Source organism: Primulina huaijiensis, chromosome 3 (genome assembly GCF_012295235.1).
Source record: "Primulina huaijiensis isolate GDHJ02 chromosome 3, ASM1229523v2, whole genome shotgun sequence".
Taxonomy (NCBI): domain Eukaryota; kingdom Viridiplantae; phylum Streptophyta; class Magnoliopsida; order Lamiales; family Gesneriaceae; genus Primulina; species Primulina huaijiensis.
The window spans coordinates 25,315,588-25,330,267 of record NC_133308.1 but is presented as its reverse complement, the minus strand read 5'-3'; the positions used below and the strand labels follow the sequence as shown (position 1 = coordinate 25,330,267).

At 28.1% G+C, this 14,680-nt stretch overlaps 1 protein-coding gene across 2 annotated transcripts in view; it reads right to left on the bottom strand.

Annotated features, from left to right (window-relative positions):
* Nucleotides 1-1,742, bottom strand: part of LOC140974040 (APETALA2-like protein 1) — an 8,954-nt gene extending 7,212 nt beyond the window's left edge. For both annotated transcript variants that reach the window (XM_073437250.1, XM_073437251.1), the window contains exon 1: nt 1,131-1,742. In XM_073437250.1, coding sequence (XP_073293351.1) covers nt 1,131-1,642 — 512 coding nt within the window. In that variant the 5' untranslated portion in view covers nt 1,643-1,742. The remainder of the gene's footprint in view (nt 1-1,130) is intronic.
* Nucleotides 1,743-14,680: the final 12,938 nt, after the last annotated feature.

Genomic DNA, 14,680 nt, shown 5'->3' with positions numbered 1-14,680 from the left:
TTTGAGCTCGTTTAATGAGGCTCGTTAAGATAAACAAATCAAACTCAAGCTTTACAGTACTCGGCTCGTTAGCTCGTGAACATGTTCGTTGGTAAGTTCATGAATAATCTTTTAGATGAAAAAATAATAGTTTTGATATTTGATTTATTGATTTTGCATATTATTTATGAAATATATAGAAAAATCTATTAAATTTATTTATTATAATAAATTTACAAATTTTAATAAGAATAATATATTTTTCTTTAAATATATAATTTACTTTTTAATTAATTTAATGAAAATTTATATGTATAATTAATATTTATTAAGTTTGTTTAGGCTCGATAAATGCTTGAATAAGCTCGTGAGCCATGCATATATTCGTTAAATAAAACTCGAGCTCGGCTCGATTATAAACGAACCAAGCCCAAACATTCAAGAGTTCGGCTCGGCTCGGTTCGATTACATCCCTAAACATAGATAATGACATTAAATAAGAATATGTGTTGTGCCTAATGCTAAGGCTAACTGTGACCTATTTGAATCTTGTAAATCAAACTCATCACCAAATCTCATTTCGAGCTTATGCAAGGTGTATCGGAAATCTATTGCTGATGGCATAATCCATTGCTGGTCATGCTAAGTGCCATAATCCATTGGTCATGCTAAGTAGCAAGCAACAATTCAGTCGTTGCAGCTATCGAATAATATGTAGCTGTGTCGCATATGCAGTCACGACTCGTGCCACATCGGTACCACATAATCGACAAATAGTTCCATCCACAAACAACTTGCACACACATGGATTTACAACTCTTACTCCTCCAAAAGAAAACCCAAGAATACCAATATAATATTGCCAACTAATTATCATCAGCAAACAGCGGCCACGTCCAGTGCTAAATTAATCTTACACAAGAACACGACATAAATAAAACATTATATTAGGATTTGTAAGATCTCGTCGTCGAGTAAACAAGATAATCAAACAGCCCAAAATACAATCACAGTTTCTTTAGCCAGCCATAAAAATCAACAAAATATTCAAAACTGCTTTCTCTCTCACGTATACTCAAAAGTACACAAAACATGCATGCAACAGAATTATTGTCAAATATGATATGATTTTAAGGTTCGATTATTGGTACCAAATGAGTGATTCCCATCTCCCAGTTCTCCGGTAGAAAGTAACCCCTCGATACTGTGAGCTCCGAGACCGTGGACCACGCCTACTCTTCTTCACCTGTGGCGGCTGCTGCTGGGCCGGAAGTTGTGCCTTGTAAAATTCCAACATGTCCACTCCGCCTGAAACATCCGGCACCGACAAGTCATGACAATACTTAGCCCTAGAGGTCTCCGACTCCGGCGCTGAAGACGAGACACACACGGGAAAAAGCTGCAACTCGGTCTTGTTAGCGGTGACGTCATCGTCCGCGTCATCCTCGCTCTCGATCACATTCTTGTCGAGAATCGAGAAATTGAGCGTGGTAAGCAACTTCCCGCGTGTGAAGCTGATGGAGTCGTGCTCATCAGCCACCCCATTGTCTGAAAACGAGGTGGGGATGGAGGTAACAGTATCGGTGGTGGTATCCTGGGTCTTGCGGCGGTGAACTTCGGCGGAGCTCACGGAAATCGCCGCCGGGGCGTTCAGATCCAACATGGCACAACCCACTACCAGAAAAAGTAACAAATCAAGTTTCTTGATGAAACAGAAACTTCACACAGCAAAGAGGATCAGTACTGAACAAGAATGGATCGGAGCTGTATAAATACACCACTTTTCCGAAAAGCAAGAACCCACAAGCTATATACACAGGATTTGTACGTATATATCAGCGGTAGAGTTCACTCAGTTGAGGGTGTGGAGAAATTTGAAGAATATCCATCTTTAAAGGAGGAAAACAAAAGTGGAGAAGAAGCAGAAGAAGGAATAAGGGGATATTGAATGGTTGGGGCAAGCGCAACTGTGAAAGTAACTGTATGATATTTTATATATAGAGTATTATCAAATTAATTGAAAAGATATAAATCATTCTGTATTAATGGTTTTAAAAAAATTAGAACTTAATAATTTAAAAATATTTAGAGAAAACAATGAAATATACCCAGATAATATTTTTTTTATACCTTCTTATATATGTAGAGTACAGTAATGTTTTGATTTTTAAAACATATCAATTTTTTTTTCAAAATATTTCTATTCATAACATCTTTAGTTTATAAAAAAATAAAATTTAATAAAATAAAAACTAAAAAAAACAATTTACTCTAAAATAATTGTGCNATTCATATCTTTTCATTTTCCAAGGAGGGCAATATATTTTGCATTAAAATAAAGTCCCTTTCCTTTGCAGCAAATTTGGTGCAGGGTGCAATCATTTTATTTTGTTTATTGTTTTAATACGATTATTTGTTTTTAATAATTCTAAATAATAATTTAATAATTATTTTATTGTTTTAATAATTAAATATGAAAATTTAATTATAATTATTCAATTAATTTTAAAAATAAATGTTTAATTATTGATTTTATTTTAATATTTATTTATATTAATTATAAATAATTAAAAAATTATTTGATTTAATGATTTATAAATAATTAATATAACAATACAATTCAAAACTAAATAATATAATAGTCTAATACAAATACCAATGCAAATAATTAATATTAGAAAGATGTTAAATTAAAAATGAAAATTAATACATTTAAAATAAAAAGAATATTTTGATAATATTTTTTTTACATAAGATTTAAAGTAAATGATTTGAAAATAACTATTATATTTGATACAAAAATAACAACACTGTTGAATTTATATCAAAATAGATTTGATGGCGTAAGATTACTTTACACACCTATTGTATTTGTTTACAAGTACAGCTTGTCTGCTAACTTACCTACGGGTGAGAAGCACGCATGACGGGTCGGTTAAAAAAGTAGGAGTGAGATATAAAGTATTTAAAAAATAAGGACTCTGATTTTTTTTAAGAAACAAGGAGTTGACGTTTGAGTATTATACTAACAACAATTAAACTTAATTAATTCTCCTTTTTTTTCTTCTCGATCGACACACATCTTCTCTCAATTAAAATTTACGAGTCTTTTTCCCAAATCGAGATATTGAATAGACCCAACAATCAATGGTCGACCATTGTTTGGTCGACCAAAGACCAAAGCTTTGGTTGGTCGACCAAGCAATTTGGTCTTTGACCAGACCAACATGTTGGTCTTTGACCAAATCAATGATCGACCATTGGTCGACCAAAAGTTTGGTCGATTCACGTTTGTGTCGACTAAAACGTGGTCAAAATTTTCTTTTTCAATCAGTCGATCGATCAACGAAAATAAACAATAAATCGAAATAAATGTTAATATTATCATATTATTATTCATTACGTCGATTTGTGTTGAGAATTATAATCGGAAAGGAAACGAAAATGGGGTCGACGGAGAGGATTTAGGTTGAGTCGACTGATGAGAATAAATTACGTGTTTAAAATAAATGTATATATAAAATCAAATTTAATGATATATTTACACTTAAAACACAAGGACATTTAAATAAATTGAGTCATGGATCCTTTTTTTTTAAATACTTCAGAATGCACTCCCTTTTCCCCAAATTTCCCATCACCGCATGGCCGCAGCTTTTTTATGTAGTTCAATTTAAAAAAATAATATATATATATATAGACACACACACATGGCCGCAGCCTTTTTATGTAGTTCAATTTAAAAAAATTATATATATATAACAATTTTGAAAGATATTTAATTATATGTAACCGACAAACTTCATTATTTTTTATTTTAAAATCAAAATGAACATGAAAAATGCATTTAAATAAAATATATTTCAAAATGCCAAGTATTTATGATTAAGTAATGTATTAAATAATACGTTTATAATTTTTCAAAAAAAATATTTCATATATACTTTGATAATTAACTTTATACAAATTTTAGCAAAAATTTCGAGGATACAAAAATTTTGATTTTTTATTATGATTGATTTTTTTAAAATACAAATTATTAGAAAGATTTTGATTTGATGTGAAAAAAAAATCCAAAAAATTAAAACTGAATTTTCAGATCCAATGAAAATAGAAGCGGAATGTAGTTCTCATACTCACATTTCTCCCTTTCTTTCCAAGGATAGTGGCCCCGAATTAAAAACTAAACATGGAGAAGCAATATATATATATATAGCTGCAATTATTTACACTTCAAATTAAGCTGATAATTCTCAAATTCCGAAGGGTCATTTTAATTAGGCCAATAACCAATTTGCTATCGCTTTACATATTGTGGTGCAAAAGGTGTAAAATAACGTGGGAATGGCAGAGAGGTGGCTGACCAGAGAGAGAGAGAGAGAAAAGAGGCCTCCCTCAATTGGGTGAGATCGCAGCATCAATTAAATACAGGGGACCAACATGCGGGCCTTGATTTCTTCGCATCTTTTTACCACGGTTTAATTAATTTGCTAATTACATTAGAGGGTAATTTTTATTCCTTTTTCTTAGTTGAACAAACTCTTTTATAATGATAAAATTAAAGCTGACAAAAAAATTGTGAGACTTTCTCAAAGTTAATTTTGTGAGACAAATATTCGACCGACACAACGCATTAAAAATATTAATTTTTATGTTACTTTTCATGATATGTATGGATTGTGTCTACCCGTCTAACGGATCTCACACAAGACCTAGTCTTAACAAATTTACTTTAAAAGGATAATTTTGTTTGCATTGATCTTTATCTTGAAATCTTATTTTCTATTACAATAAACGTCACACACACAAAAAAAAGGCGAAACAAAAATATGTCTAAAAAATGTTTAAAATGGATATTAATGCTATTTATTTAATTGAATTAGGGGGAAAAAGCTCAAACAATCTCTGTCCTTCGGTCCTAATACAGACGAGGGAATTGCCGATTTGATCAAAACGACGCTACCTATCCCTGTCGTGCAAGGCCATGAGGTATATTTGGGGCTCCCAATTTTCACGGTTAGAAGCAAGAGGTCGCAGTTCCGTTACCTGGTGGAGCGAGTGGTAAAAAGAATGCAAGGGTGGCGAAAGCAAACCTTATTCAGTAGGCGGAATAGAGACCTTAATTATCAAGTCAGTACTGATTCAATCGATACCCACGTACGCAATGTCTTGCTTCCATATACCGATTTCAATTTGTGAGGCAATCGAAAGAGAATGTGCAAAATTTTGGTGACGAATGGAAGCAAAAAGAAAGCGCACCGGAAAACATGAAAATCTCATTGCAAGCCTAAATGCGCGATCGCTCTTAGCCAAGGGACTTTGTTGGCGCGTAGTTAATGGAGAACATATTGCCACATTTAGTGATCGATGGATTCCTGGTGCACATTTTCTATGAATGGAAGTGCATAGTGTACCTATTTATCAAGACGTCGTTATTTTGCGACTCACCTAGCCAACTAAATCAAACGACATAACGTCAGCAGCTTGACATACAAAAACTTCTCAAAAGATCATTCATCTCAATACTACTATAACTCATTCACGCTTAACCCAACGTATCATTCATATGACATTGTTCTACTAAAATATTGTGATTTGCGGCACTGTGAAAGTGGGAGATGAGAAGGAAAATGGAAGGAAGTTAGCCACAACTTGTTTAGATTGGACGTAAAGCCTATCACCTATTCGTAGTAATTGCAACTAATAATAAGGCTCCCTATTTCAATTATTAGGTCATCTTCAATCACAAAATCTATTTTGAAACAACTTTCACACTAAAATAGTGCGATTTCTGTATCAAATACAACATTCATCTCCAACTCATTTACTTCAAATCTTATACCAAAAAGAATATTTTATTTTACATATATTAATTATTATATTTCATTTAATATATTTTTAATTATGACTAAGGTTTTATTATTAATAACTTTAAATAATAATATTTAAGTTTATAATTAAATTATATATAATATGAATTAATATACGAAAATTATTTAAAATGAAAAATATGAATACAAATTCAAACGTAATACAGATACAACTTCAAATATAAAAAGAATACAACTTCAAACATTTGTATCAAATTTACCATATTATTGATTATCTAGTTTGTTTATCTTTTAAATGTATTTTCTTTTCGATTATTGTCTTTGTATTTACATTTGTATTTGAATTATGTGTTTCAAGTTGTATTTGTATTTCAATTATAATTTTCAATTTATTTATGAATTGTATTGTAATATTAATTTTTAACATTTGTANAAAGAATACAACTTCAAACATTTGTATCAAATTTACCATATTATTGATTATCTAGTTTGTTTATCTTTTAAATGTATTTTCTTTTCGATTATTGTCTTTGTATTTACATTTGTATTTGAATTATGTGTNGCAGAGGAGTGGGGCTGCGCAAAATTGGGTGGAAAAAAGTTGCACCAATGGTGCAGCTTTGGAGATGACCTTAACAATAAATTAAATAAAATTTTCAATTTTGGAAAAATTGTCTTATTTCGCTCCCCCATATTATTGGTAATTTTTTTTATATAAATAAGTTTTTTCGAATATAATAAAAACATATGTTATTTTAATTATTATTATTTTTATGTTCTTAAAGATGGATATTATATAATTCCTTAAAAAAGGAATAATGATATATCTATTTTATTTTATTAAAGTTGAGGACATGATAGTAACTATCTAGGAAGGACACCAATTTTTTCTTTCAACTTTACCCTTATATGATTCTAATATTATATTTTTGTTTTTTGTGTTTTTTTTTTAATTTCAACACACAATTTTATTTTATTTTTTTTGTTTCAACAATTCAAATATCAACTTTGATTTATTTTTTTTCACGATACAGTTGGGGATCTTCACTTTTTTTCTTAGTTTGTTTATTTATTTTAATTTTATGTACTTTCAGGTTTTCGTGAATAAAATATTCATTTCATTTTTATGTAAAATATTATAAATAAAAAATATGAAATAATATTTTCTTAGTTATATCCATTTATCTAAGAATCTCGTATAATCTATTTCTAAATAATCACTTTTTTCTTAGTTTAATATTATCCATAATTTATTTAAAGATATTTTCACTATTTTATGCATTTTTTAAGTTAATTATATTAATAATAATTTTTAAAAAATATAATGATCACGTAGATGTATGTATCGATTAGCTAATTTTGTCTCCTTTTCATATTAAAGGAGACATGGCTTCTTTTATTAATTTCGTACCAAAGACTTCTCCTTTGTTTTCTCTGTTAATAAAGACCTTGCTTCCTCCATTATTCATAATTTAGTTCAATAAATTATTTAAAACTGAAATAATACTTCTATTTTTTTTTGAATTTTTCGCATTTTAATTTATGATGTGAAACAAATACTTCAAAATACAATTTTTTGATGAGATATATTTATTTTGAAACTGAATATTAAGTGATTTTTAATTTCGATATACTAAATTACTAGTATTTTTCACACTATTGATCAATATAATTTTTATTATATTTTGCCAATGAAATTATTATATATCATTTAAATTTATATATATTGGTGGATCAAATAGATAAGCTAATTTGGTATAATCGTTTTCTAAATGACAAACTACCATAATATCATTAAACAAATTAATTTTCAAATAACAATACTATCATCATCCTGTAAACAAATTACACACATGTATATTTAATATAATTACTAAATTATTTATACAAAAACTCAGAAATTTATAAACTATCATTTTTTAAAAAAAATCCATAAATAATTTTACAAATTATTAAATAACAGTTACAAATATTCTCAATACAAATTATTCATACTTTAAATTAGAACTTCACTCCAATAATATATAAATATAAACATAGAAGCAGACTACGTGTGTCTAATGTCACTAGTGAGGTGGCGTCATATGTGAGCATCGATAAGGTGATCTCTTGTACATCAAATAGATAAATGTCGTTTCAATTGATGTTTACATTAGTGTCTACAACATGTGTTCATCATATCAAAGCTATACATATGTGTGTGTGAGAGATCTAAATGTGTTCCTCTAGGCCAACCCATTATATATATTAGTAAAAGATACACACGCGTTGTATGTGTTATTATTATTTTTAATTTGATCAAATAATACTAAACAATTAACACGAAATTGTTTTCAATTTAAAATAGTTGTTCGATTTAAAAAAAGAAGTTTTGTTTATAGTTTTTTCTATTTAAAATATGGAGTGATTTGAGAAAGTTTTTGGTAGGGTAAGAAAGATAATTATGAAATTAAATATTTTGGTGTCTTCCAAGTAGTTACTCTAAGAAATAAATATTATTTTAAATTCTTCATTTATATAACCCATATCAGGACTATTTTGGATCTCTCGAATCCGCTTAGGCCCAAATAAGAATGACTTGGCCCATGCGAGACAAAATGTAAACACGAGAAAAAATGTGGACTACTATCCAAAATGATTAAATAGAACAAAAAATAATATATAAATTATAAATAGATAAAATGGAATGAAAACTGAAAACCAAATTGAGATATGTAATAAGTACAGTTTTTTTTAAAAATATTTGCCACTTCTGATGGTTTTTCAATTAATTGGTAAAATTTGATATTGAAATTACGATTATATCATAACTTAATTCCCAACGAAACTAAAACTATTAGGAAAATTAGTCAATTTATATGACCTCCTCTTTTTTTTTTTTTTTTTTTTTTTACTTTTTAGCAATTATATGTTATATTATTTACTAAAATAACACTAACTTTTTGCCCTTTGATGTTTTTTATTAATTAAAATGTTACTCCTTTTTGTAAAATAATAAAATATATGTATCTACTGCGATTTGGTGACTATTTATTTACGAAAATGCTACATTTTTTTATTTTTTAAAATTTTATAATTTTTTTTGTTTTCGTTGAAAAAATTAATTGTACAAGTGTGGACCAGATCACTAATCATAAATTAATAATTTTCTATAATTATAAACATAACTAAAACAACTTAATAAAATATGATTAGAATATTGTTTGTTTTCGCTTGAACTTTAAATATAGTTGGATTCATCTATATATATATGTTTTTCATTACTTCCAAAGTACTCAAATTGCGACACAAAATTATGAATAATTCTTGTTGTTAGGAGTGCTTTATTTCGTGTAATCGGTTGTAAAAATATTTGTACTCACATTAAACGATGAATTTTATTTTATTACTCAATATACTATAATATAATATTATTTTATTAAATTAAATTTATGGATTTAAATTTTTTTCTTTAAAATAATACATTATTAACCAAGTGAGTAATTAATACTCTTTAAATTAATAACATTTCATAATCTCGATTTTTTAAATATAAATTTTTAGTTTATTTTATTAATTATTGTAAACAATTAAATGAAAGTACGCCAGTCAGTATGAATATTAACATGTGTAGGACTGAACGCTTATCGTTTTATAAAAAATCATAGTTGGTGGTAATGATGTAACTCAAATTTTTTAAACTTCATAACAACACAAGCGTCATGGTTTGATCGTTCTACCCAGCCGGGACAATTATTTCACCTCAACGATCTATCTCACAATAATTTCACTCCTTGCAATCAATGAGAATCGAACTCATAACTTGGATTCTAATATCAATTATAGGATCGAACGCTTACTGCTTTACCAAAAATTATAACTGATGATAATAATATAACTTAAATATTTTAAATAGTATAACCGTCTTATAACCATTATTCGATCATTCTACCCAATCATGACATCTATTACACCTAAACAGTGTATGTATTGATGATATAACTTTTCAAAAAAAGATGATGGCTTGATTTGTTGTAAGCCTTTTCAAGCAATCAACGAGAATTGAGAATTCCCAACTGTAAGAGAACTTTCCCACGTTCCGATGTAATATCAAAATTTATTTATTTTTATGTAATATCAAAAATATATATATTCAAAAACATATTATTCAAAGCGGAAAGGAGTATTAAATTTATTATTATTATTATTACCTACGTGCTCACTAATTAAATATAGTATTCACTCGATAAAATGAAACTAATCAAATTTTATTTGGGAATTTAAGATGATCTCAATATTTGTATTCAATTTCATTCCACTTTGGCGTGCTACCACAATGGATAAGGATGAAATTTTATTCTTTGACCAACAGCGGGCCCCAAGATTCCATTCACTTCAATTTAATTTTTAATACCAAAGGATATGATATTATGTAAATAACACAAATGAGTTGTTGGGGTTATGAGAATGGTCGACACATATATAGTTGTAAGATCGAGTATTTGTCGTTTTATCAATGTTAAATGTAACAATACAACTCAAATATTTTAAATCTTACAACAGATCGATTTGTACGTGCCAATAATTCTCTTAGCAGGAGCAATTATTGCACCAACAAAAAATATACATCACCCAATAATTGTATTTCTTGAAATCCAAATAAATGAACACGTGATTTTGACTCTGATACCAATATTTGGATCAAACATTTGAAGTTTGTATAAAAAAAAAATAAAAATAACGTTAAAAGTAACAAGTGTTTGTCACTTTATCAATGAAATGCTCTAACCAAATACGTGAAATAACTTTAACACAAACAAATGGTTATATTTATCAAAATTATATGTTAAAATTTTATGGTTTTATTTATTTAAAAATAAAATATTAACCCCCAAGCAGTTAAATAAGCATGAAGGCGTGGAAAAGTTTTTTTTTAAAAAAAAAAATTTGTGGAAAAGTATATGATAATAATTAGAATTATCAAATTGCACATTTTATCTAATTTTTTCTTTATTGAGTTGGGTTTAATTTTGGATATATATCAAAAGTAATGACAATACCACCATCATAAATTGTTAAAAGAAACAATTGGGTTTCAAATATATTATAACTGATTAATTAAATTTTAGTCAAAATGATTTCAAATTCACATCCTCTCGATAACACTACGAAAAATAAGGTTGAAATTAAAGAAAAATACAAATTATTTGATAAGATTTTAAATTAACCGATAACATGAATAAGGAAAAACAAAAAATATATATACAAATTAAAGACAAAAAAAACTATAATTTTCGATACAATCTGAAGTAGTGAATATGATAAATGTAAAATAAATAAAAATGATGACAATTTTGTCTAATGTAAAAATAAAAAAATAAATAAATAATAGAAGAGTGGGATTAGCCAAACCAAGCGAAAACAAAGAATGCAGAATCCCATAGTTTCGTAAACAGACATTCTCAATTATAAAACATAAGACAAATTTTCTAATTTTTTTTTAAATATATTTATGCGCTTTGAAATAAGTTCGGATATCCATTTCCAATTAATTCCTATGTAGCAGCACATGACTCAATAATTATCAAATGACTCGAAGGATAAAATAATAAACACAACCAAACAAAACATTTACCAAAAGATACTACTTCTTATATTATTCCGTAGCATGTTATGATGTTAGAAAACCATAAATTAATTGCTTGTTCAGACGAGGTGGAATTAATAAACAATAAACTAATGTGAAGTAAACATTTGATCAATGATCATGAATTCAATGTTATTTACCAAAATTTTTTCGGACGAATCTGTTGCACATAGTTTGTTCAATGTGGTTTATCTGATTAATGTGATTCACAAGCTACCGCATTAGTCCTATTCTTTATCTAATATACATTAAAAGATAACGACGGTGAGTTATATGGTTATTAAAAAAAATTGATAAGTGAATATTACTTACTCTCCCACTTCACAAATCAACAACTATATAATAACAGCAAAAGTTTAAAATTTTACTAAAAATTATAGTCGATAGTAATAGTACAACTCAAATCTTTTAAAGGGCAGAGCACTCCAAACGTCATAGTTCGATCGCTCTACTCAACATAAACAATTAAAAAATAAAATATTGTTTTATATTATCACGGTACAAAGCCATTAACGTTAACAATGATTTTTTTTTAAAGAAAAAGTGAAATAATTAGTTTGCTTGGCAGCCAGTTATTATACATTTAAAACCATAAATTATGTGTTCAAACGACGTGGAATTCAGAATTGACATCACCTCGCTGACTTCATGCTTTGCATACACGTCCAAATTTCAACCAATCAAACAACTGTATAATAATCCCAGATCGGGGCTCTTCAGTTTTCAAGCCTAATTCATCAAGTCACTTGACATTCCCACTCTCCCTTTAAAAAAAATTTCAACCTGAATTTTCTTGCCAGCCATGGATAATAACACAAGAAAGAACACAGAGAAAAAAGAAGAAAAAAACCGTCTCCCACCAAGGAGGGGACAGGTCATAGAAAGGATATACGAGGAGTATAAAAAAACACTAATGGGTTCGGCAAGGGGTCGTTCCGAGTACAGGGGCAGCACTGACCAAGAAAGCGGCGGATACTATCCGGCACCGGGTCATGATTTCCACCCGGCGTAGTTGCTCAAGTACGACGAGATGGAATCCTTCCTGCTTGGCTCCACCACATACCACGTACTTTGTGTGGCACCTATATAATGTCTCCGATAAAACAAGTATTAATCTTGTATTTCGATTTCTGTCTACGAATATGCAGCAAGCCCATGCTTTGGTACTTGATCATCAATAAATTGTGTGTGAGTTGTATGCATATATATTATGTATGTTGTAGTGTTCTCGTCTTATGTACATTCAAGGTTTGATTCAAAGCCATCTATCTAATATTCCCAAAAAATTTTCCCTTTTTGTTTGTCAATTGAAACTAGAAAATTTGATCCAAAATTGGTCGGATTAAATTTGGATCGATAAAACCCAATTTATGTTCCAATGGGTTCTTTTTTAGGGTTTTTTTTTTGTTTTTAATTAGGATCGAGCACATGTCTCTTTCTTACAACGAATGGATTCATACAACTTCATCCAAGTGGTGGTGAAGATTGATCCAACTTTTATACTCGATGATAAGTTCAAATATTGTTCTTTGATTAATTTGTGTAATTGAAAACTGAAAAGTGAAATTATTCATTTTTCATAGAAATTTTCTATTTTTTTAAGGGCGTTGCCTAGTTTTATATGTCAAACTAGCCATTAGCATGAGACCGAGCATTTGGCTTAGTGGTCTCATCCGGATTCCCTTGTGAATTGTTCGTGTTCGATCCCCATCCCTTAGACTAGGACTGTCAACCAAAAAAAAAAAAAAAACTAGCCATTGGCATATAGTGGCCAATAAATTTAGTTGAAACCCAAGCTTGTCGAAATCTTTTCTCCGATACTATGCTTAGTGTTGCATGATTTAAATGTTGTGATAAAAATTATATAAAACGATAAATACTCGATTTTAGTTTTGATATTGGATCAATCTATTTCTTTCTCATAACAGTTATAGTGGGACTGTTGACATAGAATGTGATTTTCATTGAAAAGTTTTTTGACAAAGGCATCTTTGTGAAAGAATATTTTAGTTAATAATAATAATAATAATAATAATAATAATAATAATAATAATAATAATAAAACAAATGTTGTTTGGATCGATTTAAAAATATATATTTAATATACCTCGAGGCCAAAAAAAATACGGTTAATAATGTTTTCAAGACTATTTTTCTAATATTTTTTAAATTTTATAATTTTTCACTAATGTTTCAAAAACTAAAACTAGTTATAATTTTCGTTTAAAAAAAAACCTAAAAATTTTCAAATTAAATACTTGTCTTCGAAAATAACCTATTGTACAATTGTCTTAATTGTATCATGACAATTAGCTTTGTGACCAAGCCCCCACGTGGTAGTCAAATCGTATATGTCATTTTAATTTATAGTTTAAAATATTTAAATTATATTATTAGGATTAAAATTCGCCTAATATATCGACAACTGTTATTATAGATTCATAATCTTCTAATCACAATCAATAGTTATTCGAACTCTTTTTACTCAAAAACGTGTCTTGGATTTGTCGATTATGTTATGTTCGAAATCTTATTCACAATTACTTAGTTGAATTTAGAGAAATTGTATTATTCATACATATTAATTGTAACATTATTATCGTCGTCGTTTTTTTCTCAAATATATAATTTTCATAGTATCATTATTTTTATATAAAATAAATAAATACGACAATGTCTTTATTTTTTAATATATAAAAAATTTATATTAAAATTCGATGCATGTACACAAAAAATCATGAAACTATTATAAATTTGGTAAATATTATAATAATAAGACTGCTATATTTTTCTTTTTTAGAAATAGGACTACTAAATTTTAATGAACCACAAGAAAAAATTTATTCGTTAACATGAGAGAATAAAGCTTGGCTCAATATACAATATATAAATAGAATTAAAACACATTTGTATCTATTTATTTATATTATAATTATACTATAATCACAATAAATTTTAAATATTAAAATAATCGTGCTTAATAAATAATTTGAAATAAATTTGAGTTTTTTATTTAAATTATTTAGTGTAAGTCTATTATGACAATCTCACGGGCTTATAGTTGTAAGAATAGTTGACTCGATCCATAACTGTCATGAATAATAATATTTTTTATGAAATAGGTCGGATCAAATATTCGTCTCATAAAATTGATACGTAGGATCGTCTCAGATGAACTTTTGTGAATTATTTAATAATAAAAATAAATTTGAAATCATTCAGGATACAGCCTTAATTCTGGAAC